Genomic DNA, 25,412 nt, shown 5'->3' on the forward strand with positions numbered 1-25,412 from the left:
CCTGCTGATCCTTGTTAGTATCTTATTGAAACAAAGCTCTTCAGAGGGCAGATGGTCTGGGGCAGGCACCACAAATCCAATGTAAAAAATATTTATTGAGCATCAGAAGTGTAAAGACACAGTGTGAGAGGTTGAGGAGGAAACCATGAATAAGACATGAACCTCATGAACCTTTTCCCCAAGTTTATTTGGCCTGTACAGTGTTCAAAACATTTTTCAGAAATTTTTATAATTGTAAAATTTTATAATTTTTATAATTTTATAATTATATAAATAATATATTATGTTGTTTATATAATATATATATTGCATACATAAAGGTACCCAGATCTTAAATATGCAGCTGGAATGATCACAAAACGTGCTTGAAACATTTGTAGTTAGTCACCAAACTTTAAAAAGCTCTTGAAAAGCCATCTGTGGTAATAGTTTCCCCGCTTTGGGTGGGTACTCATTCCCCAATTTTCCTATATCCTATTCCCTGAATGCATTTATATTTGAAATCCCTGGGCCTCAATAAAGTAGGATGCCCCAGTATCTGGGAGGAAGATGGGGTTTGTTGGGGGGGGTTGGAAGAGCAGAGATAAGAAAACAAGAAATTGATGGGGCATCTGGGTATCTCAGCCAGTTAGGTGTCTGCCTCTTGACTTCTGCTCAGGTCATGATCTCACAGTTCGTGGGGTCAAGCCTCACGTAAGGCTCCTGGATGATGTCGCGGAGCCTGCTTGGGAATCTCTCTCTTCCCTCTCTCTCTGCCCCTCCCCAACTGGTATGTGCTTGCTCTCTCTCTCTCTCTCTCTCAAAATAAATAAACTTAAGGAAAGAAAAGAAAAGAAAGAAAACAAATTGACCAAAAGAAAGGAAAGGAATGGAACAGCATCAAACATCAGAATATGCACCCTCTGGAGCAGGTGCTCCTGTGTCCAGTGCCCAGTGTAGAGATTACTTTAACTTTTAACAAAGTTACAGCATGTTTGCAATAAAAAACAAAATCAACTCATTTTCTGCATTTTAATCTCTTCAAGGACTGTTTTGTCTGAGGCTCCTCAAATAACATTGTTGGTGGTCAAAAACTGAAAGCATTAGTTTGTATTTTAAAGTGTAACATTAAAATACCTGATGAATCGATAACTTGAGCTGCCTGTCAAAGCCATGACTCCGAGAACAAAACCCAATTCTAAAAGTGTTTATCTGATGTTGTCACAGAATAGATTTTAAAACTGCAGCCACCTGCCTTCTAAAGTTTATCTCCGTTGCACCTGCGCTCACAAATACTTCTGCCCACACACAGGAACTATTGTTCAAAGATTTTGCTGTTGATTCATCATGCAGGCTCTCCAGGAATTATTCACACTTTAAAATTTATTTTAAAAAAATAATGCATGCACATGATGAAAAACAAACACAATTCTGCAAAATAATACAGAAAATTCAATTTTTTTTCTCATCTTTGTAGTCCTTTTCACCAGAAGAAAGCACTATTTTTTTTTTCAGAAGAAAGCACTATTACCAGTTTCCTGTGTTCCTTCCAAAGATATTCTTTGAATGCACAAACACATACATGTGCGATGTGCACACATATGCACATACACAAAGCCTCCCCCTTTTCCACACAGATAACAGCTAACTGTATGCTTCTCTTCACCTGTTTTGTTTTCATTTCACTTCATGTATCAAAGGAGATTTTTGGGCATCAGTATGTACATCCACGTTATTCTTTTGGCTGTGTAATACATTATATGAACGTTTCATAATTTAACCAGTCTCTTACTGGTAAATGTTTAACTTTGCAATCTTTCTACTATGAGCAACGCTAAGAACATCCCTTTACATTTATCTCTGTGCATGGGTGCACAGTTATCTATGGGATGTTATCTATGGGATGAATTCCTAGAATTGGAGTTACGGGATCAAAAAGGTAGGTGCATCTTAGTTTGTTTTTTTTTTTTTTTAACATTTATTTATTTATTTTAAGAGAAATAGATAAGTGGGGAGAGAAAGAGATCAAGTGGGGGAGGGGCAGGCAGAGAGAGAGAGAGAGAGAGAGAGAATCCCAAGCAGGCTCTACCCTGTAAGCTCAGAGCCTGATGTGGGGCTCGATTTCATGTACCGTGATATCATGACCTGAGCTGAAATCGAGTCAGGCGCTTAACCAACTGAACCACCCAGGTGCCCGGGATGTATGTTTTAAACACCGTTTGTTGTCGCCCATTTGCCCCACAAAGAGGGTGCCACTGTACCTTCCATCATTGTGTGTAAGTGCACTTTCTCAGGATCCTTGCCAACCCTTTTTATCGGGTGTTTTGATCTTCGCAAATCTGGTAGATGAAAATTTATGTTTTATTGGGTTTCAACCTGCCTTTCTCTTGTCACGATCCAGGATTACTTTGTCCAGCAAGAACACTAGCTCCGGGCTGCCGGACAGGCCGACAAGAGCCCCACTTAGAGCTCCTTGTCATTACCTGCCCTGCTCTTCTGTTTTATCCTTTTTCCTCTCCTTGGAGCAAGAGTGAGACAGCCTAGCTTTAAAAAAACAAAAAAAAACAAAACCTTCATGGGGAAAGAAACATCGCAGACATAATGACTAAATGACACTTATTTTTTTTGATAAACCCATTCTCTTTTCTCTGACCCACCTCTCTTTGCCCAGTCTGCCACTACCTCTTTCAAACCTTTTCTTTCTGTACCTTCTGCCTCTACCTCACACTAGTCAGAGATAGGAACACCTCAGCCCTCTGTGTGGACAGGTTTTTCCCAAAAAAAGCTCTCCAAGAACTCTGGGCTTATTTCTTTGATGGTCCCCGGAAACGATTTCTGCTTAGCAACCCAACAAGAGCAGATCCATTAGCGCAGGCTGTAACCTGGCCCCTTAGTACACTGCCTGGCACACAACAGACAATAACTGTCTTGACAGAGACATAAAAATAACACACATCAATCGCAGTAAAACCTACATAACAAAAGTTGCCGTCTTAACCACCTTTAAGTACACAGTTTAGAGGCGTGAAGTACACTCACGTCTCAGTGGTTTTCTTTTGGATGAATGCATAAATAGTGGTATCAGTTACTTGTTTCTGAAAGTCAACAAGAGTCAGACCATCATTTTAATTCATGTTCTTCTTTCCTCCAGACGAAGTCATACGGAAGCGCCTCCTAATTGATGGAGACGGCGCTGGAGATGATCGGAGAATCAATCTGCTAGTGAAAAGTTTCATTAAATGGTGCAACTCTGGGTCCCAGGAAGAGGGGTATTTATTTCATCTCACTTTTGTTTCTACACCAGTGGGCTGATAAGAGTTTAAACCCTGTATACAGCCTATCAGTATTTCAGATTTTCACTCACCTTCAGTGTCCAGTGGAGGCAATTTGGGGTTAATCAGCTATAGATTTTTCTGGTCTTTCTTTCTATTCAGAGAATAGAAATAATAGAATAATAATAATAGAAATAATAATATTAATAATATTAATTAATAATAATAGAAATAATAAACATTTTATGTTTATTAAAATGTGCAGAAGGTATGGTGGTAAGAAAGGAGAATTAAATTTTGGCTCACTAATTTGGTCAATTTTAGCAGGTAAGTTAGACAAAGTATCTAAATGAAATTGTCTTTGTTTTATTTTTTTTTAAAGTAAGCTGTAGGCCCAACATGGGGCTTGAACACATGACCCCAAGATCACAAGTCACCTGTGCTACCAACTGAGCCATCCAGGCACCTCAATTTTCTCTTTTTTTAATAAGCTAATAGATAGTTGTTGCAAGGGTTTATACATATTTAATAATTTTCCTTGCGTTAGAAAAATTTCCCTCATTTGAATTAACTTTTCACATAGATCTTTCTAAAGAGTGAAAAAAATTGTGAAAATAAAATTGGGAGCATAAAAAAACATCTTAATGAAAACATTTTAAAATGTATTTTAAACAAAATTCAAACAAGTAGTTGTTTGAATTTAGCTTATAGTGATAAGAACAGTGGTCTCATCTTTGCACGTGTAACTAAAGCAGTTTATAAATTCAAGTACATCACATCTGGAGAAAGAAAACATAAGGGAAAGATATTTTAAATTATTTTATAATTTTTTTAATTTTTTAAAAATTATTTTAAATAAAGCAAAGGATTCTCTTAGAACTTGATAGGATTTAATTACCAAATCTTGGCGTGTACTATAATGGTTCAACTTTGGTATTTCACAAAAAACTTTATTCTGTTTTTTCTCTCTTTTTCGCTAGATACAGCCAGTACCAACGTATGCTGAGCACGCTGTCCCAATGTGAATTTTCAATGGGGAAAACTTTGCTGGTATATGATATGAATCTCAGAGAAATGGAAAATTATGAAAAAATTTACAAAGAAATAGGTAAAGAAACTTAAAGCAATTAATGTTTCCATGTAATTTTAATTTTTATGACCCAAAGGAGACAATATCTGCTAACATTTTTCTTTGGTTTGTGGTAAAATAATAACAATGTTAATAGAATATAGTAAATGTTAGCTACAAAAATGTATTCTGATATGATACAATACTTAGGGTTACAGCTGTTTTTTAAACCACCAGCATCTATTTTATTAGCAATGGAACTTAATTTAAAAACACATTTTAGGGGCGCCTGGGTGGCGCAGTCGGTTAAGCGTCCGACTTCAGCTCAGGTCACGATCTCGCGGTCCGTGAGTTTGACCCCCGCGTCCGGCTCTGGGCTGATGGGTCAGAGCCTGGAGCCTGCTTCCGATTCTGTGTCTCCTTCTCTCTCTGCCCCTCCCCCCTTCATGCTCTGTCTCTCTCTGTCTCAAAAATAAATAAAAACGTTAAAAAAAAATTTTTTTTAAATAAAAACACATTTTAAAATTAAAAATGGATGGAGATTATACATGTTGTTACAACTGTCTTTAAAAAAAACCTTTTCATATAGAATGTAGCATTGCAGGAGCACATGAAAAAATTGCTGAGTGCAAAAAGCAAATTCTTCAAGCAAAGCGAATACGAAAAAATCGCCAAGGTAAGGGTTTTGTGGAATTTAGTGTGCAAATGCTTTATTACTGAGTACTATTTTCATGTAGTTTTTAATGTTGTGTGGTAAAATCTTCAGTAAGAATCAACCTGAATTATTAAAAAGAATTAGGAGCTAAACTTAATTCTTTAAAGCTATGCTATTCCTTAAAATAGTGGAGAAGGAAGGCTATGCTGGAAAAAATATTTTTGTTTGTTTGTTTGTTTGTTTGTTTGCTGGATGGTATTGATTATCCAAATATTTCTTAAGTATTCATTTTTTCTTTTTACTCTTCAGACCCCTTTGCCTAAATAATGTTACAGTTAATCAGCAAAGGCAATTCAGACAAATACACTAGACCTCAGGTTTTGTTTGTTATTTGTTTCACGGAACTACTTGCCAGAAAAAAAAAAAGAATTTAAGCTCAGTGAGTTTTTATTAAGTACAAAGCAAGCAAACATTTGCAAGCTGCCTAAATATCTAATAAGAGGAGAAGTAAAGTTTAGTTTTGCCCTGATTTCTTTTGTTTTTTAATCAGGGTTTGTCCTCATTGCAGTCCATAAAAACTAGTCCAAAATAATTTTTAATGGCTGGGGCATTGCTTCTCCTATAATGTAAATTGAAAGAAAGAAAGATAAAAAATATAATGCATAATCACAATTGTAACCTATATACCAAAAACTAGAAGGAAATAGAAAATGTAAACGGTTATTATTTTGGGGCTGTGGGGTTTTATGGCTTAGGGTTTTTTGTTTTTGTTTTTGTTTTTCACTGATCACGTATTACTTTGTAATCTAAAAAAATTTTATTAGAAGTCACACTTTTGGGGCATCTGGGTGGCTCAGTCAGTTAAGTATCCAGCTTTGCCTCAGGTCATGATCTCACAGTTTGTGAGTTGGAACCCTGTGTCGTGCTCTGTGCTGACAGCTCAGAGCCTGGAGCCTGGTTCGAATTCTGTGTCTCCGTCTCTCTCTGCCCCTCCCCTGCTCGTGCTCTATTTCTGTCTCTGTCTCTGTCTCTCTGTCTCACAAATAAATATTAAAATTTTTTTTCTCTTTAAATAAAGAAGTAAAAGTCACACTTTTATTGGGGCATCTGGATGGCACAGTCAGTTAAGCATGTGACTTTGGCTCAGGTCATGATCTCACAGCTTGTGAGTTCAAGTCCCATGTTGGGCTCTTTGCTGACAGCTCAGAGCCTGGAACCTGCTTCTGATTCTGTGTCTCCCTCTCTCTCTGCCCCTCCCCGACTCTCTCTCTCTTTCAAAAATAAACATTAAAAAAACTTTTTAAGTCACACTTTTGTTGAATTAATATGCTGATTTTCAAATCAATGAATTTTACATTTTAATGAACCAATTAAGATGCTTAATTCCTTATTTAAAAAAAATTGTTTTTTGAATTCGTTCTAAAATGCATATGGTCAAGTTCAGTGGCCAATTTACAGCAATGTATTTAATAATTAATACCGATTCTAAAATAATTTAAAAATGTTTTACAGTGCCTTTTCTGATTAGCTGAGGCTTTTAAATGAATGCTGCCATTCATCATTTCATAAGAAAGGCCAACAGGAAATAACGAGGAAACCTGAAAGTCTCAGTGGAACAGAAACAAGGAATTTTATCAGTTCTGAATTTTAAATCATTTCTAAGTTTCTGAAATCTTTACCTTTAGAATGAGAATGAGATGTGTAATTTGCCCTTGTTAAGATCCAAAATTAATGATAGGATATATTTACCTAGCTGATCTTTTCTTTGCTGGGCAAATAGGTAGTGAGATCCTCATCAGAATCAGTCTGCTTAATGATCAATAGTGGCTTAAGTTCCCTTATACTCTGCTGGCTTCTTATATCCTACCTAGGGATAGGTAAATGGAAAAACCGATTGGGAGCAAAAGTCCTTGTTTAAAATTGTTTTGAGGGGCGCCTGGGTGGCGCAGTCGGTTAAGCGTCCGACTTCAGCCAGGTCACGATCTCGCGGTCCGGGAGTTCGAGCCCCGCGTCGGGCTCTGGGCTGATGGCTCGGAGCCTGGAGCCTGTTTCCGATTCTGTGTCTCCCTCTCTCTCTGCCCCTCCCCCCTTCATGCTCTGTCTCTCTCTGTCCCAAAAATAAATAAACGTTGAAAAAAAAAATTTTTAAAAATAAATAAATAAATAAATAAAATAAAATTGTTTTGAAATAGGGGTACCTGAGTGGCTCAGTTGATTAAACGTCCGACTCCAACTCAGGTCATGATCTCACAGTTCATGTGTTTGAGTCCTGCATAGGGCTGTATGCTGATAGCTCAGAGCCTGGAGCCTGCTTTGAATTCTGTGTTTCCCTCTCTCTCTGCCCCTCCCCTCCCCCTCTTGCTCTCTCTCTCTGTCTCTGTCTCTCGAAAACAAACAAACATTAAAAAATAAAAAAGTTTTGAAATAATGGATTATAGTTACAGGCCAACCAAGTGACATTGGCGATACTCTTTCCACCCTTAAGGTTTTTTTATTTCTTTTTTTTAAAAAAACAAAATTTTTTTTAACATTTATTTATTTTTGAGACAGAGAGAGACAGAGCATGAACGGGGGAGGGTCAGAGAGAGAGGGAGACACAGAATCGGAAACAGGCTCCAGGCTCTGAGCTGTCAGCACAGAGCCCGACGCGGGGCTCGAACTCACGGACCGCGAGATCGTGACCTGAGCCGAAGTCGGACGCTTAACCGACTGAGCCACCCAGGCGCCCCGAGGTTTTTTTATTTCTTTATGCACTCAGAAAGTGATTAGGAGAGATCTGTCATGTTATACATTTCGTTTTCATATCCAGGTTCAAAAAAGCCTTAATTTGATAAACATTTTTATATCTTTCAGAATATGATGCTTTGGCAAAAGTGATCCAGCATCATCCAGACAGACATGAGACACTAAAGTAAGTTTAGAGTTTACTTTGAAAGGAACTAATCTTTATACGTAAATGTTCACATGCTAGCCTGTGTTTTCCATTTTTATGGGAGTACAAAATATGTTTCAGAAGGAGGGGTCACATCTTCCCAGTAACATATTCTAATGCTGCTTGATTAAATTTTTTCCTTCCTCCAATCTAACTGCCTCTAGGTCTAAAATAAATGCATATAGGGGCACCTGGATGGCTCATTTGGTTCAGCATCCAACTCTTGGTTTCGGCTCAGGTCATGATCTTGTGGTTTGTGAGTTCGAGCCCCACACCTGGCTCTGCACTGATAGTGTGGAGTCTGCTTGGGATTCTCTGTCCCTCTCACTCTCAAAAATAAATAAACTTAAAAAAATAAATTCATATAATATACATCACACTAAAATGGATAAATAAAATATGGTGTACTCATATAGTAGAATACTAAATGAGGAGTGTAAAACAAATTAGATATACACTTTAAAAAATTTTTTTAAATGCTTTTATTTATTTTTGAGACAGAGAGAGACAGAGCATGAGCAGGGGACGGGCAGAGAGAGAGGGAGACACAGAATCCAAAGCAGGCTCCAGGCTCTGAGCTGTCGGCACAGAGCCTGACTTGGGGCTCGAACTCACAGACTGTGGGATCATGACCTGAGCTGAAGTCGGACGTTTAACCGACTGAGCCACCCAGGCGCCTCTTATACACTTTTTAAGCTCAGATTTCAAAACACAATCAGTGAAAAGAAAAACAGAAGACATACAATGAATTTTAAATTATTCCTGATCTTCTGTAATACTTGCAGAATAGTAACCATTTATAAAGTTAACGTCCCCTCATTATCTACTAATACTGTATATAATTTAGAGGGACAAATAAATATATGGGTTGGAATGATACAGTGATTGCCTGACTGGGGAGTAGAGGAAGATAAAAGGCCTGAGATAGAGGACAGGCAATAAGGTTCTAGTATCTCAAGTTAATCTGCAGTGTTTTATTTCTTTTACCAAGAAAAAGAGAAGAAGAAAGACTTATTTTGTCAAATAAGAATGACAAAACACTAAAAGTTGTCAAATCTTGGCGGTATGATATCCTATTATCTGTGTCTTCTTAGATTTTAAAAATTATCTAGAAATTTGATTTTAATGAAATTAGTGCACATTTAGAAGTTAAGAAATCATCCCTCGCTTCAAAGTTTCATCATAATGGAGTCTAAGAACTTCTTATCCTTTAAAAAAAATTTTTAAATACTCTTTAGTAATTAAAAATTTAGGCATTAATTGTGAATTCTGTTTCCCCAATTAGCAAAATGTAACACTGTTTTGTTTTCAGGGAACTAGAGTCTCTGGGAAAAGAACTGGAGCATCTTTCACATATTAAAGAAAGTGTGGAAGATAAGGTATTTGCACACGTATTTGAGCCTCTGTGATATGTGTATGCTTATAGATCGGTGTGCATTAACTCTTTTCTCCTGAACACAGCTGGAACTGAGACGGAAACAGTTTCACGTTCTACTCAGTACCATCCACGAACTTCAGCAAACGCTGGAAAGTAAGTAGAAGTCACGGAATGAATGTTTATAAGGACTTTTAAGCGATCCAGGGGTGTGCCCTCTAAAATATACGTCTTCTTGACAGAGCATACCTGCAGTTTCAGAGTAGGAGTATAGCTGGATGATGCCAGAAGGCATTCATGTAGTTCAACTTTCCGTATATATGCAGAAAAGCCTGAAGGTGTAACGATATATGATTTAAATACATAACCACTGTTTCATATAAAGAGAAATGCAAAGGTGATAGATTTGGAATTCTTCTTGGTTTATTATAGTTTATTGCTGTAAAGTAATGCTGTGAAGTAATTCAGGACCCAGGCAGGCAATGGTGAGTAGGTGAAGTCATTAGCACATAAGCACATTTGCCTAGTCAGTGAATGGAACGTACTTTCAGGAACTGGAGACTTGCTCTTTGTATTGATTATAGCAAATTGGAAATTTCTATGCTATCTGATTTCCTGATCATTTTCAAGAAAAGCCTAGGAGCACCTGGGTGGCTCAGTTGGTTGAGCATCCCACTCTTGATTTTGGATTGAGCCCTGCGTCAGGCTCTGCACTGATAGAGTGGGAGGGAACCTGCTTGGGATTCTTTCTCCCTCTCTCTTTCTGCCCTTCCCTCTGCTCACACACTTTCTCTCTCTCTCTCTCAAAATAAAGAAATAAATTAAAAAAAGAAAGAAAGAAAAGAAAAGCCTAAAACCTAGATTTTTAAAAAAATGTATTCTCTCACATACATTTTAAACTTTTTTTTTTTACATTTTTTAAACATTAATTCATTGTTGAGACACAGAGCGTGAGCATGGGAGGGGCAGAGAGAAGGGGAGACACAGAATCCGAAGCAGGCTCCAGGCTCCAAGCTGTCAACACAGAGCCTGACGTGAGGCTCAAACCCAAGAGCAGTTCAGTCGTGACCTGAGCGAAGGCGGACGCTTAACTGAGCCACCCAGGTGCCCCTCTCTCACATACATTTTAAAAAATGTATTCTAGTGGCGCCTGGGTGGCTCAGTCAGTTAAGCGTCCGACTTCGGCTCAGGTTATGATCTCACAGTTCGTGGGTTCGAGCCCCGCATCGGGCTCTGTGCTCTCCCTCTCTCTGCCCCTCCCTAGCTCATGCTCTGTCTCTCTTTCTCTCTCTCTCTCTCAAAAATGAATAAGCATTAAAAATTTTTTTTCAATGTATTCTATCACATAAATTTTACATTTTGATTATGCTCATAAACACCAACAGCCAAAACAGCATTTTTAAAACCAAACACTGTGTGGGTCAATTGCAGTCATGGACTGCCATTTTGCCATCTTTTTAGATATATCAGCTAATAAAGGATAAAAATGTTGTCATGTATTTGCTAAATATATAACTTAAGAAAATTTGACTGCAGTTTTATGGTTCTTTCTCAACTACAGATGATGAAAAGCTCTCCGAAGTAGAAGAAGCTCAAGAAACCAGCATGGAAACAGACTCCAAGCCATAGACAGGCTAATCGTTCACCATTCCCAAGAATACAGAAGTAACAACATGCTCACTGTGTTTGGAACTTGTTGCACTCTTGAGATTTAAAGTTTTGGCAGTGAACTACTTTGCTTTTAAATATTAATGTACAGTTCATTCCGATTTCTTTACACAAAGGAAAAAGACTTTAATATCGATTTGTTTGTATTGAAATGCCTTTTTTATTCTTGAAAGGTAGGAAGCAACATCCCAAAATGTTTAATAGAATGTTTTCAAGCCAGATATGTTTTGTGCTCAGTAGTGTTGTAGGTAGTTTTTAACTGGTAACATTGATTGGCTTATAAACTATGTTGAAGGTTGTGAGAAAGCGGCATTTCCAGGATATGGGTGAGAAAATGAGTCAATCTGGAAATTGTTACCACTTTTGAAAATGGAGTTCATGAATAGGCTTCAAGAGGGCTGCAAATTTGTGAAATTATGTTCAAAATAGGGGTAGCGTATGCTCATTTGGGGAGAAGTTGCATGATACTAACAATCGGTGGTGTAAGAGGTAATTATAAGATGAAAGCAAATCAATATGCATTGCTTTCTAGATCTCTCTCCTCAACACTTGAGCAATGTGGTTATAAAATGTTTTGTTAATATGTTTTCTCCTACTGTTTCATTATGTAGGGGTCATTTTCAGCAGAAAAAAAAAATTGATAAAGAAAAAGTTGTCTCAGAAAAACAGTCTGTTAAGATGGTCTTGCATAAAGGATTTCATCATCTTAAAAATTAAGCTAAGGCTGAATCATTTGTAATTTTCTTAAGTATGGAATTTAATGCTCAGTACTTGTTAGGTTCCATCCTTACCATTTATTTTAGTTCGGAAACATGACAGTTCGCATGAATCATACTTTAAACAATGTTAAATTTTTGTAATCTTAAGAATTCTTTAAATATGAAAGTTGAAAATTAGCTCAGTAGTAGTCATATTAAAAGTGTCATAATACCTTTAACTGGCTTCCTCTAATTTCATCTGGCAAATCATGGGAGAAATTTCTTTGCGGACCTCCTATGCCCTGATCAATGTTTCTGTTTTCCAATATTAGGAAGAATTATGAAGCAAAAACTTGCTTACGTTGACTCAGAATTAAAAATCAGTTTTCCGAAAAAGAATTTTTTTGAAGGACTGTTGGGCAGAATATTCTAAGAGATGTCCTTCTCCCCAGTTGATTAATTCACTAGAGTGATTTATTCAGGATTATGTACCAAAAGATAAGAATTCCCATAAAGATAAGTTCTGTGCAATCAGGGACAAAATCAGAAGCAGCAGCGGGTACATGGGAAACATACATTTTTCAGTTTATACTTCCTCATGGCTCTCTTGGATATCCTCTGGAACTGCTTCGAAGACTGAAGAATTTCATCCCCTAGAAACTCACACTGTTGAAGCTCCGCATGTCTTTGGGCCAATAACTTCATGGATTTATCTGTCACTGTTTCTATGAGGTCATCCACCTATGACAGAAACAAAGAAATGTAGCCACGTGTTGGAAAACCTTGTAGAAACCAAAGGGGCGGTTGTTTTTCCTGAGAGACAAGTTCAGGACTTGGTGGACGTTTTGTAAATCCCAAAGTATTATTCTAATTCAAGTCATGGCAAACAGAGCTTGAAAACATGCATTTACCACCCAGCGGTAAAGACGATCTCATTTCTTCTCAAAAGAAGGCTGTGTGCATGCCTTCATTCTAATTGAATTCACTCAATATTTATTAGGCACACAGCATCATCCGAGCTGCCCTTAGCAATCCTTCAGCCACCCTCAGAATGCCCCCCACTAACATTATTTCTTCATGCTAATCATTAACTTCATCCCACAGCCATGCTGTCTAGCAGGGCTGCGTGTTCAGTTCAACTGGGCCCTCTGTGATGCTTCTGAAAAACACAAAGCAAAAGCCTTTGTCCACTACCTGCATTTGAAGCTTTCCCACTGTCAAATCTGATTTTCGGAGGATGTTTTCCACTCTATGTTTCTTTTTTTTGAGTGCTGGAAAGTGGGATCTCTTTTTTGATGAGTACGGAACCTATCACAAAAATGCAAAAAAACCACTTCAGCTTAAGAAGTACCAACATTATTTCTGTGACAGTGCTTAACTAAGAATTCTCACCCTTGGGACAGTCTCTTATAAACTGAACATTTGCCACATAACAACATTGGGTTGGAGACAGCATTCATATTATTCTCCACGCCCCATGTATCTCCTTTGTGCCCAGAGCTCTCTTTGAAGAGATCTATAGGGTGCAGAGAAATGAGATTGGTTCTGAAAGAATATACAGTGTCGGGAAAAGCAGGTCATTCGTAAGGGGAAGAAATCATTGCCTCTGCAGCTGCTGAGCACAGTGAGAGTGGGGGTTGCTGAGGACCAGTGCCCCAGAAAGCTCATTAGCACTGGATCCAGTTGTTAATTTGGTCTCTTTTCTGCAGGTTTCCTTATTTTCGTGGCAGACATGTCTCCAAACATAAAAAGGAAGCTCTGGGTTCTTTTCACCCCATGCCTGATATTTTCCTATCGTCCCTGGCTTGCTGGTTCTAAGTACCTGCCCTAATAGTGTTGCTATTGGAAATCATTCCTAGGTCATGGCTCCTGGCTAAAAGGCTCCTTTTGGTCTTACTGGGTTCACTCTTCCTTCCCCTTGTGCTTAGTAACTAGTATTTGGAATTATTGTTAGACCTACACACAGTGGGAGGAGGAATCACATCTGGGACCTACCCTGTGTCTGAGTTTACAGACGAGTCTGCTGACCCACCACTCTGCCCAGCCAACTTGCCCAGGCTCGCATGTCCCTTGCCCGACCCTCCCCAGTCCATCTATATAGTTGGACTCCTCTTTTTTCTCTCCCATAAAACCCAGTACTTTTTCCTACTGAACACTCAGCACACGTGGTAATTGCTAAGTTATATCTGTGTTTGTTGAATACCACTATTCTAATGTCAAATGCCTAGATGGTCCAGGCAGGTTGTGTAAAACAGAACCAGTTGCAGCTGGTGGCAAACTGGAGAGAATGTGCCTCCTGCCAAGGGGCCAGCCTCTGCACATCTCCTGCTGTCAATCATGAGAAACTGTGGGCCTAATGCTCCCAAATCCCATTTTTCAAAAGAAGGCTTAAAATCCTGATTTTTTTTTGGAAATAGTCTCATTTTTCAGTGTGACCAATTAATTCACATACATTGTTGAGATCATTCTGAGAACTAAACAGAACTCTTCACAGCCAGTTGACAACCTTTGATTTCATGTCTTTCGCTGACCAGCAATTCTTGCTATAACCAAATATATCCATTTTTTTCTTTCATGGTCAGTGATACTTGTTCCTAAGAAGTCTTTCTCTATACTGAAATAATTTTTATTGTCCTCCAGAGGTTTTAAGGTTTTACCTTTTCCAAACAGATCTAGAACCCAACAGGAATTAATTTTGTATATGGTGTGAGATAGGGATCAATTTTCTTTTTTCCCCTATGAACATCTACTGGTCCCATTGCCATTCATTCAAAAACTTATCCTTACCTCAGTGCTCTGCAGAGCCATGGTTTAATGTCTATCCCCTCTACTAAACTATAAGGTTCACAAAACAGGACTATGTCTTTTAGTCCCCAAACCTAGAAATTGCCCAGTACATAATAGGAATAAAATGAATGCGAACCTAACACACAAAAGGCAAAACTCAAAACTAATATTGGTGCATTCTGACAATGATACTCTAGAACAGCACTGTTCAATAGAACTTTCTGCAAAAATGGAAATTTTCTTTCTTTATGTGCTGCCTAATACAACAGCCATGAACCACATGTCATTAGCAATCAACTTGAAATGTAGCTAGTGCAACTGAGGAAGTGAACTTTTATTTAATTTTAACTAAACAGTCACATATACCTAGTGGCTATCATTTGAGACAGTACAATTAGTATTCAGCATAGTAATTAAGATTAAGGACTCAAGAGCCAGACCTTCCTGGGTTTGAAACCTGTCTCTACCACTTATCTAAGCAAATTATTTAACCTCCCAGGGCAATCCTTAAAATAAGGATAGTATTGCCATCTACCTTTTTTTTTTTTTAATGTTTATTTATTTTTGAGAGAGAGGGACAGAGCATGAGCAGGGGAGGAGCAGAGAGACAGGGATACACAGAATCTGAAACAGGCTCCAGGCTCTGAGCTGTCATAGGGCTTGAACTCACAAATTGTGAGATCATGACCTGTGCCAAAATCTGATGCTTCACCGACTGAGCCACCCAGGCGCCCCTGTATTGCTATCTACCTCATAGGATTGTTGTAATTATTATCTGAGTTAATATTTATAAAACACTTAGAACTGGAGCAGAGTTAGCTTTAAGTAAATATTTGCTGTATTTATGTATTTTTTAATAATTTTTTTAATGTTTATTCATTTTTGAGAGACAGACCATGAGCTGGGGAGGGGCAGAGAGAGAGAGGGAGACACAGAACCTAAAGCAGGCTCAGGCTCTGAGCTGTCAGCACAGAGCCTGACATGGGACTCAAACTCATGAACCACGAGATCATGACCTAAGCCGAAGTCGAACACTTAACTGACTAAGCCACCCAGGTGCCCCATTATTTGTTATATTTAAAATAATTAGGGCACCTGGGTGGCTAAGTTGATTAAGCATCTGACTCTTGGTTTCGGCTCAGGTCATGATCTCATGGTTTGTGAGTTTGAGCCCCACGTTGGGCTCTGTGCTGACAACGTGGAGCCTGCTTGGGATTCTCTCTCATTCCCTCTCTTCCTATCCCTCCTGCACTCTCTCTCTCTCAAAATACAATCTCCCTCTCAAAATAAATAAATAAACTGAAAAAATAATAGTTCAGGCGATTAAAAAAAAAATAGCCTGGGCAATTTAGGCTGAAGTTTATATATGCACAGATAAGCATAGGCTTTGGTTTGGAAACTCTTGGACTGTCTACTCCCACACTGTCTATACATGTGACTATCTTTAAATTTCACTTACAGTGAAATACAATTAAAAATTCAACTTTCTAATTGCACTGGCCACATTTCAGGCTCAAAAGTCACATGTGGCTATTGGCTACAATATTGGACAGTGCACACTTGTATCCTCACACAAAATTCTTTTTTTTTTTTTTAACGTTTATTTATTATTGAGACACAGACACAGAATATGAGCAGGGGACGGGTAGAGAGAGGGGGAGACACAGAATCTGAAGCAGGCTCCAGGCTGTGAGCTGCCAGCACAGAGCCCGATGCAGGACTCGAACTCACAAACCGTGAGATCATGACCTGAGCTGAAGTTGGACGCTTAACCAATGAGCCACCCAGGCGCCCCGTCCTCACGCAAAGTTCTCCTGGGCAGTGGTGAATTCCTCTCCACATACCATGTATGATTGACCTGATGCTAATAACATACTAACTTGATATTTGAATAGTTGACAAATCAGTGGAAAGCTCAGAACTCTCTATTGCCCAGATTATAGTAGAAGCTGAACCATCTGAGTCAGAAGTAGATGAATCAGACCCAGAAAGCCTGCTTCCTGTGCCCTAAATTCTTGGAGAGGAGGACACAGGCAGCAGATTTAAAGGCTTTATTATGAGAACTTAATTCTTATTATGAACACTGACTTATATGAAAGTCTGTAGAGGTGAGTGTGTTTTAGCATTGTACCTTCTGCAGTCCTGAAGGAAGGGATGTCACAGACAACCGCTTGGTGGTTCTCCTGGCCCGGAGTAGAGTATTTCCTCGGGTTATCTCCTCTGTCTCAGCTTCCACAACATCAAGTTGTATAGTCGCTTAGAAAGAAGGAGGGGGAAAAGAACTTGTAAGGATCACAATGATCAACTTTCTTACTAGAAAGCGCTGTGGGGGTGCCTGGGTGGTTCTGTCGATTAAGCAGCAGACTCTTGATTTCGGCTCAGGTCATGATCTCACGGTTCATGAGTTCCAGCCCCACGTCGGTCTCTGTGCTGACAGTGCAGAGCCTGCATGGGATTCTTTCTCTCCCTCTCTCTGCCCCTCCCCCACTCATGTTCTCTACCTCTCAAAATAAACAAACTTTAAAAAAGAAAAAAAGAAAGTATTCTGAAAAGACAGCATTCCATGCTCCCTCGGTAGCTTTTTTCCTTAGGGTTAAAGACAAAAAATGGGTTTGCTTTTTCTTTTCTGTTCTTTTTTAACTTAAAAAAAAAAAAAGTTGATGCATTTTTGAGTGGAGTTGGGGGGCGGGAGACAGAGCGTGAGCAGGGGAGGACAGAGAAAGAGGGAGCCACAGAATCCAAAGCAGGCTCCAGACTCTGAGCTCTTAGCACAGAGCCAAAATGTGGGGCTCAAACCCACTAAACCCTGAGATCACAGCCTGAGTGGAAGTTGGACACTTAACTGACTGAGCCACCCAGGCGCCCCTGGGTTTTTCTTTTTCTAATCTTTCTTTTTTTTTTATTTTTTTTTTATTTTTTTTTTCAACGTTTATTTATTTTTGGGACAGAGAGAGACAGAGCATGAACGGGCGAGGGGCAGAGAGAGAGGGAGACACAGAATCGGAAGCAGGCTCCAGGCTCTGAGCCATCAGCCCAGAGCCTGACGCGGGGCTCGAACTCACGGACCGCGAGATCGTGACCTGGCTGAAGTCGGACGCTTAACCGACTGCGCCACCCAGGCGCCCCATTTCTTTTTCTAATCTTACACTTTCTCCTGTACGCATCTGCCTTTTCTCGTGGTCACGGCCTCAGTGGTCACCAACGCGTTCTGACAAGGTGGTTATGTCTCTGTGTTTGAGACATCGTTTTTTGCCCCGGATTACTTTTTTCCTTTAATTGTTGTGGAATTAGAAAAAGTACCCCTCTAATGTATGAGACCATCCGTTGAGTACTTGTCATTAATTGAAACAATGTTTAAAGCTATTCACTCCCCAGCCATGTGGCTCAAGGCTCAGTCATCAAATACCATACTCATTTTCCAGGAACCATGTGAAACCCAGCCTCCTTACTATTTTTCTTTATGTCAGTTCACTTCTTAACACAATACATGCTTTTACAAAGGAATCCTTAAAACACTAGCATAAATAAAACAGCATCATAAATAGGCATTAAAATTAATACGGTAAAAACAAACCATGTTGTTGCCCGCAGAAGGCACTAAGGTTAGGTTATTCTCCTTTTTATTAAAAAAAAAGAAGGCAGACTGGGGCGCCTGGGTGGCGCAGGCGGTTGGGCGTCCGACTTCAGCCAGGTCACGATCTCGCGGTCCGGGAGTTCGAGCCCCGCGTCGGGCTCTGGGCGGACGGCTCGGAGCCTGGAGCCTGTTTCCGATTCTGGGTCTCCCTCTCTCTCTCTGCCCCTCCCCCGTTCACGCTCTGTCTCTCTCTGTCCCAAAAATAAATAAACGTTGAAAAAAAAAAAAAAAAAAAAAGGCAGGGCATGAGGCTTTTATTTCATGTAGTCAAAGGGATTGACCAGGGCATTGGGGAAAAGGTGTTTGCAATTCTCTCTGTGTTTCAGTGCCTTCACCCCGTGCTCACACCTACAATCTTGCTTAAGGTCCATTGATAAGAACTTCTCGAGGAGTGGTGGCTCCTAAGTGAATGGGGCTCTGCCCTCCGAGCAGGTGCTCAACCCAAGGACTCCTCCCTCTCCCTGCCCTCCACTCTCCAGCTCTTCCCCAAACCTCACAACTTCAACCTATGAACGCTTCTCCCATTACCTCCGCATCCCCACTGTTGGCAACCAACCAAGCTACTATTGTTCCTTGCTGGAATGAATGTTCAGAGCCTCTCTATCGTTCTTCCTGGATCTGCTGACCCCCCATCCCCTCCCTACTCTGCAGCCTGCGCTGTCTTTAAAAAATACAAATCAGATTATATAAATCCCCAGCTTGAAAGTATTTGATGGTTTCTTATCAAAAAGTTAAAAATTCTTAGGAGAAAGTTAAAAATTGTTAATGTGGCTTACAACGTCCTGACCACCTTATTCACAGGCTCTTCCTTGACTGAATTACTTTCTTTTCTTTATTATGCTCAGGGCTCTTTTTAGATGGGGATATGAATATGCTCTCCCCTCTTCCTGGAAAACTCTTCCCACTCTCCTCATCTGACTCTAGTTGTCCTTCAAATCTCAACTGAGCTGTCCCTTCCTCAGGGAGGCCTTCCTAGGGCTCCTCCCCCAAAGTTAGAGCACCCGTGATGGGTTTCTGTAGGTGCCCTGTGCTGCTACTTGGCATCAGATGTAATGATCTGCCTAGTGTTGGAACGTCCCTCTATTCTATAACTTCATGAGATCCGGGACCATGTCTGTTCCACCCGCTACTCTATCCTTAATAGCGTGGCGGACATAAAATAAGTATTTGGTGAATATTTGTTAAAAATGTTGGGGGGCGCCTGGGTGGCGCAGTCGGTTAAGCGTCCGACTTCAGCCAGGTCACGATCTCACGGTCCGTGAGTTCGAGCCCCGCGTCAGGCTCTGGGCTGATGGCTCAGAGCCTGGAGCCTGTTTCCGATTCTGTGTCTCCCTCTCTCTCTGCCCCTCGCCCGTTCATGCTCTGTCTCTCTCTGTCCCAAAAATAAATAAACGTTGAAAAAAAAAAAATTAAAAAAAAAAAAAATGTTGGGAAGGTCGACAGGGAAAAGCCACTGTCTTTGGGCCACAGGTGAGACAGTGTCGTAATGTTAGAGCTATGGCCTGAAAGGCATGTTTTTGGAAGAAATCTTGGTATAGATATTGGTTATTCCAACTAAGACAAAAATAAGCCAACGCACACAGATGGGAAGGAAGAATTGGATCCTCTGTGTCCTGTTAGACTCTTCAACTTCAGCCCCATCAGTATAGAAACATGTTGTCTTTGTTATTTTCAATGAAAATAGGTAAGTCCATCCATCCCAGGTAATTGCTAGCGGCTTGGATGCTAGCGTTACTGACTGCTTTTTCCAGAAGAGAGAGTTTAAAAGGGCCATCAGTCACCTGGAAGCCATCATTTTTGGGGGTGTTTGTTTGTTTATTTTCTGAAAAAGTAGTACTCACCAGGTATGCAGCCTTATCACTGTGTGAAATGTGGGATTGTGTGTGGATTCCCTATCTTAGGGCCACACACGTTTCCTGGTGCTCTGCTATAAAGGACATGAAGAAGCTACACAACATATTTAGGGCAGTGAAGCTGCCCTGTCTGGCACTGTAATGGTGGATATAGGACATCACATGATGGCGTTGTCATATTAAGCCAAGACGTTAGTAATAGAGGAAACTGTGTGGGTGGGGTAAGGAGTGAGGGTATATGGGAAGAAAATCTCTGTATCTTCCATTTTTCTAGTAAACCTACAACTGCTCTAAAAAAAATAGTCTATTAACTTAGAAAAGCTACAGAGAAGAATGCAAATATTAGTGGTAATGTTCGTTATAACTGATAGGACCCCTCCCCCCACCAAACAGCATCACTGCATTGCATGAAAGACTTCAAGTCAACAATTCAAATGTTGATTCTTCCACGAGGAATGTGGGAATTAGATACATAAAATGTTACTTAGGATTTACCAATCATAAATTATATTCATAGAACTCTCCCATACCCTCCACTGTAGGAAAGAGCTATTTCAAAGGTTGCATTACTGCTCTTTCCAGAAACAAAAGAAAAATCCTACTTTAGTTTGATTTTCTCATATACATGTACGCATACATATAGATGTATATATGTGTCTACACACATATAGGCATGTGGGTGCACATTTAAATAAAACAGGGGCTTTAGAAAAAAAGACCACCAGTTGGACTGGGAAGGACCGCAGAGGCAATCTAATGCAGAGCTCTTCAAAATGTATGCACAAGTACATCATCTGGGGCTAGGTACAGAATGCAGATTCCGACTCAGTAGACCCAGGCAGGGCCTGAGATTCTGCATTTCAGACAAGCTCCCAGGAGATGCCACACTTTGGGTAGCAAGCAAAGCCGGCCTAATTTCACCATTCCCCCTTGGCCTTGACACTTAACCACGAGTTGCCTTTGATTACCATTCTGTGACAGCTTTCTCATTTTTGGTTTCATGAATAACCTGGCAGATGGAAGGTCCTTGACAATTCTAGGAAGAAGGCTCTGAGGGTTTGAAAGGAAAGTTTCCTTAGGGTTGGCGGAGGCCCCTCTGCTGCCATTTGCTGACTTGCTTCTACTTTTGTAGGACAGCATCCTTCCCAAAACAGTCTTCACTTTCTTCATCCAGTTTTTTTTTGTATTTTGCTGGCTTTCATGAAATTCCATGTCGCTATCCCCGGACGTTTCGTCTTTGGGCACCAGTATGTTTTGTTTTACTAGGTTGGTAGACACAGCTCTATGCCATCTAAAAATTAAAAAAGAATTTGTTTTAAGGAAATTAAAAAGTTAGAAACAAATGACTGAAATCATCAAAATCTAAATTTGAATTGTGACCTAATCACACAGTTCCAAAAAGTAAAACTGTAGACCAAGAATCAAATCACAGAAAAACCAAGCCAAAGCAACCCCTTGGTGTTTTGTTACTCAACTGTAGTCAAGTGCCTTCTGGCCACTCTTGTTTTATCCTCTTAGTTCCCTAAGAGGTAGGTCATATTGTTATCTCTGTTTCACTAACGAGTAAACTGAAACAAAGAGAGGTTAAGTTAATTTGGCCAAGCATAGAATGCCGATTTTAATCCGGGTCTGTGAGTGTTAGAACACATATTGGCAAATAGGCAACCTTGTCTCAATGATGGCTTTTGCTGGATTTGGTGGTTCCCAGTCTACAGTGATGAGAGAGGAGAGTCGGCTAGAGTAGTCATTAAGGGATGCAGTCCCCAAAACCCCATAAATGTTGCATGTACACAGAGCACTCATTTGGATAGAGTAACTCTAAACTCTTGTTTCTAAAATCGCCAATAGTCACACACCATCTTCATCATTTTGGCATATCTCAGTAATACAAATAGATAACGTTCCTTAGCAGCTTTCTATGCACTGAACACTCCTTCAAGTTCTTCCCTGTATTTTATGTAATTTACCCTTTTCCTACTGTCATCTCCTTTTTATAAATGACAGATTAAAGCTTCGAAAGGTTAAATAAGCCCAGGATCTGATCCCAATGTCTGCGTTACTCACTATTCTAAATATCATCTATATCATGATAACCATTCTTCAGCTAATATTCTTCCTCAAGTAGCTGTTATCTTTAGTGTCATCCAAAACAATAATATCCATAAAATCCCAGGGATTTAAAAAAGTTAAATCTTGGGGACCTGGATGGCTCGGTTGGTTAAAAAAAATTAAACCTTTTATTTTGAGATAATTGTCATTTCACAGGAAGTCTTAAGAAGTGATACGGGGAGATTTGCCCAGTTTCCTCCAATGGTAACCTCTTGTAAACGTGTAACTGTCACAACATCGATACCGTCAAGATATAGAACATTTCCTTCACCACCAGGATCCTTCATGTGTTATGGCCACGCCCACTTCCCCACTCACCCCCACCGTCTCCTTAAGCTGTCCTCCATTTGTATCATTTTTGTCCTTTCAAAAATGTTATATAAATGGAATCATACAGCCTATGATCTTTTGGGATTTCCTTTTTTTCACTCAGCATAAATCTCCTGGAAATTCATCCAGGTTGGTGGATGTATCAATTATTTGTTCCTTTTTGTTTCTGAGTAATATTCCACGATATGGATTACCACTGTCTAATCATTCGCTCATTGAAAAACATTTGGATTGTTTCCAGGGTGGGGCTAATATGAATACACACATAAGCATTTGTATGAATATAAACTTTCATTTCTCTGGATGAAATCCCAGATTTTATATTATGTTATGTTATGTTTGCAATATATGGGACATGTATTTCTAATATGGATTAAAATAAGCTCATAACTAATAAAAGATGTCCTTCATCATATGCTACCTAAAATATCTCGAGTACCACCATGCAGCATCCTCCAAGAAAATACTGCTCTAACCTGGACCTAAATCATTCAGCTTCTCTGTAATTACACATGGGAAGTGGTTCAGAAGAGTCCAGGCACTGGAGTTAAACGGTCTTGTTCAACCCTGCACCACGCTTCCCGGTTACGTGATCTTGGGCATGTTATGTAACCTCTATAAGCTTAGGTTTTTCTCATTAGAAAACGGGTATACTGTTTTCAGAAATGTGGGAATAAAAAGAAAAATTCATGTACTTGGCACCTAATAAATGATAGCTTTTACTAATACGTGATTCAGATGAGTGAGGAAAAAATGTAAAAGGCAAGGAGGGACCTCAAGCTAGAAGTCAAATGAAGGGAGGCCATGTTGGGTAGCCAGCCTCCCTTTTAGGACTGGAACAGGAGTTCTTCCAGTTACACATGCACTCAAACGCTAGGGGGTGCTATTCACATTCAGTCATCGAGGTGTATAGTCACTATAACTTACTAGCAGATGGCAGTAAAGTGTTTGAAAGATGGAATGCCATTTTCTAATTTGCCCAAAGACCATTTATGGGCTAAGAATAATCTTCCATAGAGCCCTGTGAGAATCATTTAACAAAGCCATCAATTTCTACTACCATAAATACACAAATGCGCGCACGCGCACGCGCACGCACACACACGCACACTCCCAAAATAATGGAAATACAACTTCAGGAGGCTCAAGAACCCCAAAGGCCATCCGCGTCATCTCTCAGATTAAAAGCCCAGCTCTAAGGAGTCCAAAACTCTAGAATGTATCTCCCACACCATGCCCTGCACCCTCATTCCCTATTTATTGATTTGTTTGTTTGTTTTAAAATTTACTTGAGAGAGACAGAGTGTGAGCAGGGAAGGGGCAGAGAGAGAGAGAGGGACACAAAGAATTCCGTGCTGTCAGCACTGAGCCCAAGGCAGGGCTCGAAATCACGCACCATGAGATCATGACCTGAACCAAAATCGAGAGTAGAACACTTAACCAACTGATCCACAAAGGCTCCCCCCAATCTACTTATAACATAACTAACAAAGGTGAGTTTATTCCAGGGCCTTGGAATAGAACTGTTGTTAATTTCTGTCTTGAAAAGAACCCTTCCCTTCTTAAGTTTTCAAGTATCTTGGTTGGTAATGAACTTATTTTGTTGTACTGTTTCCCCTTTTAACCTCATTTTCTTATTGAAAGTGGAAATCTCTGCAATATTTCATTTTGTCCAAGGAAGTTCAGAAGGTTGGTGTTTGATGATTCAGGCCTCATAAAAACACCTCATTTCTACATGTCTGAGCTATTGCTCATGAACCTGGTAAGAAAGAAGCCAAAAGAAATTGGAAAATAAATCATCTCATTGATTTTCCAAATTAAAATGTATTATGTTTGGAGTATTTCATGCCTGTGTCTATGGTTTTTCCATTGGCAGGAAATACCAGATATAAGACAGTTTTAACATTAGATTGAAGAACGTGCACAGCGTGAAGTACAATTAGTACGTATTTCGGTACCTATTGCTGGGCAAGGGAACAGAAAGCATTCATCATGGCCTCTTCCCAAAGAATGTAGTACTGAATTCTCAAAATCATAGTATTTACAGAGGACATGTGATGTCTAAAATTTTGAGACTGAAATAACAACTTAGTGCTTATTTTAGCGTCCTATGTCGCATTAAAACCCAAATTCAGGTGGAAAGGAAAGGTTTTCCTCATCACGATTACACTTTCCTATTAAATGAGGCTTCCCTTGTGGCACTAGGCTTCCCGACCAATGTATAAATGCAGCGCTTCCCCCAACCCCCGATCCGTTCAGAGACTTCATTTCTAAAGGCAAAGCTGAAACAGAGATGCCACCCTTTCTCACCATCCCAGTGAACATCGTTGAATGCAAAATCGAAAGAATCTCCCTTAACAGAAAAGGAGATGACTCCTGTTTACCTACCTTTCCATCCCCTTCCTTTTGAAGGGGCCGTTTTTCTTTCTGGGTTGCTGGAGTCTTCGGTACTGGCCAGCTCTTCCACAGGCACCCTTAAAAGACTCTGGAAGATACAGTTGAGGGGGGTCCATTGCTGTCAGGTCCACCTGCCGTAGCTGTTGTGGATTTCTTCAGGTCTTCAGCTCACAACAGCAAAGGAAAATAGCCAGTGCCACAGGCGCTTTTAACTTCTGGGCTGTTGGGGGCGGGGGCGGGAAGTATGTAGGAAAGTTTTGGAATCTTGTTCTTATTCCCTTCTAGGTGTGAGAGACATCATTGGTGGGACTGGCCCTGTTTACCACTTCTCAGAGGTTGGGGATGATGCATTTGACAGAGCGGTGGGAAATTCCGGTTGGCTTTGTGGAACACTGGTGCTTGGGCAAGGCAAATGCAGAAAAGGTGGCCTGATTGCCTAACCACTGCCATTTGGGTTGGTAATAAAATAATCACGCACCAATGGGTTATGGCATTCAGATGTGCATGTTTGAGTCCCAAAAAAAAGACCCTGTAGGAATATCAATGATCCCAGCTTTCGCCAGGTTTCTCAGCTAGAGCTGATGAATACTCTCTCGGCCCTGGGAGACACACGGTAAAAAGGCCAGTTGTTATCTGACCATCTCATAGTACACC

General features: G+C 40.0%; 2 protein-coding genes across 3 annotated transcripts in view; one reads left to right on the forward strand and one right to left on the reverse strand.

Annotated features, from left to right (window-relative positions):
* Positions 1 to 11,667, forward strand: part of THOC7 (THO complex subunit 7) — a 24,750-nt gene extending 13,083 nt beyond the window's left edge. The window contains exons 2-8 of one of the 2 annotated variants that reach the window (XM_086697693.1): positions 3,131 to 3,248; positions 4,232 to 4,359; positions 4,910 to 4,996; positions 7,829 to 7,886; positions 9,220 to 9,286; positions 9,369 to 9,438; positions 10,844 to 11,667. In XM_086697693.1, the coding sequence (XP_086553819.1) occupies positions 3,131 to 3,248; positions 4,232 to 4,359; positions 4,910 to 4,996; positions 7,829 to 7,886; positions 9,220 to 9,286; positions 9,369 to 9,438; positions 10,844 to 10,911 (596 nt within the window). In that variant the 3' untranslated portion in view covers positions 10,912 to 11,667. The remainder of the gene's footprint in view (positions 1 to 3,130; positions 3,249 to 4,231; positions 4,360 to 4,909; positions 4,997 to 7,828; positions 7,887 to 9,219; positions 9,287 to 9,368; positions 9,439 to 10,843) is intronic. The other variant, XM_086697694.1, reaches the window with a different exon arrangement.
* Positions 11,668 to 11,993: 326 nt separating this feature from the next.
* Positions 11,994 to 24,895, reverse strand: CA2H3orf49 (chromosome A2 C3orf49 homolog). Its single transcript, XM_025915981.2, has 5 exons — positions 24,750 to 24,895; positions 20,891 to 21,213; positions 16,567 to 16,691; positions 12,843 to 12,956; positions 11,994 to 12,389 (listed from the first exon to the last, which is right to left on the reverse strand). Exons 1-5 carry the CDS (start codon positions 24,872 to 24,874, stop codon positions 12,192 to 12,194), a joined length of 885 nt encoding a protein of 294 aa, XP_025771766.2. The 5' UTR covers positions 24,875 to 24,895; the 3' UTR covers positions 11,994 to 12,191.
* Between the last annotated feature and the right edge of the window lie 517 nt (positions 24,896 to 25,412).

Source organism: Puma concolor, chromosome A2, assembly GCF_028749965.1.
Source record: "Puma concolor isolate L17-30 chromosome A2, mPumCon1.1.hap2, whole genome shotgun sequence".
Lineage (NCBI taxonomy): Eukaryota > Metazoa > Chordata > Mammalia > Carnivora > Felidae > Puma > Puma concolor.

What these genes read in the sequence shown, in the direction of transcription:
- CA2H3orf49 (XM_025915981.2), bottom strand. Translation starts at nt 24,874, where the DNA reads ATGGACCCCCCTCAACTGTATCTTCCAGAGTCTTTTAAGGGTGCCTGT. An exon ending in GAGAAAGCTGTCACAGAATG is followed by an intron (nt 16,692 to 20,890) that starts GTAATCAAAGGC and finishes CTTCTTTCTAAG; the next exon opens with CGACTATACAACTTGATGTT. An exon ending in TTCCTTCAGGACTGCAGAAG is followed by an intron (nt 12,957 to 16,566) that starts GTACAATGCTAA and finishes TTTTTGTGATAG; the next exon opens with GTTCCGTACTCATCAAAAAA.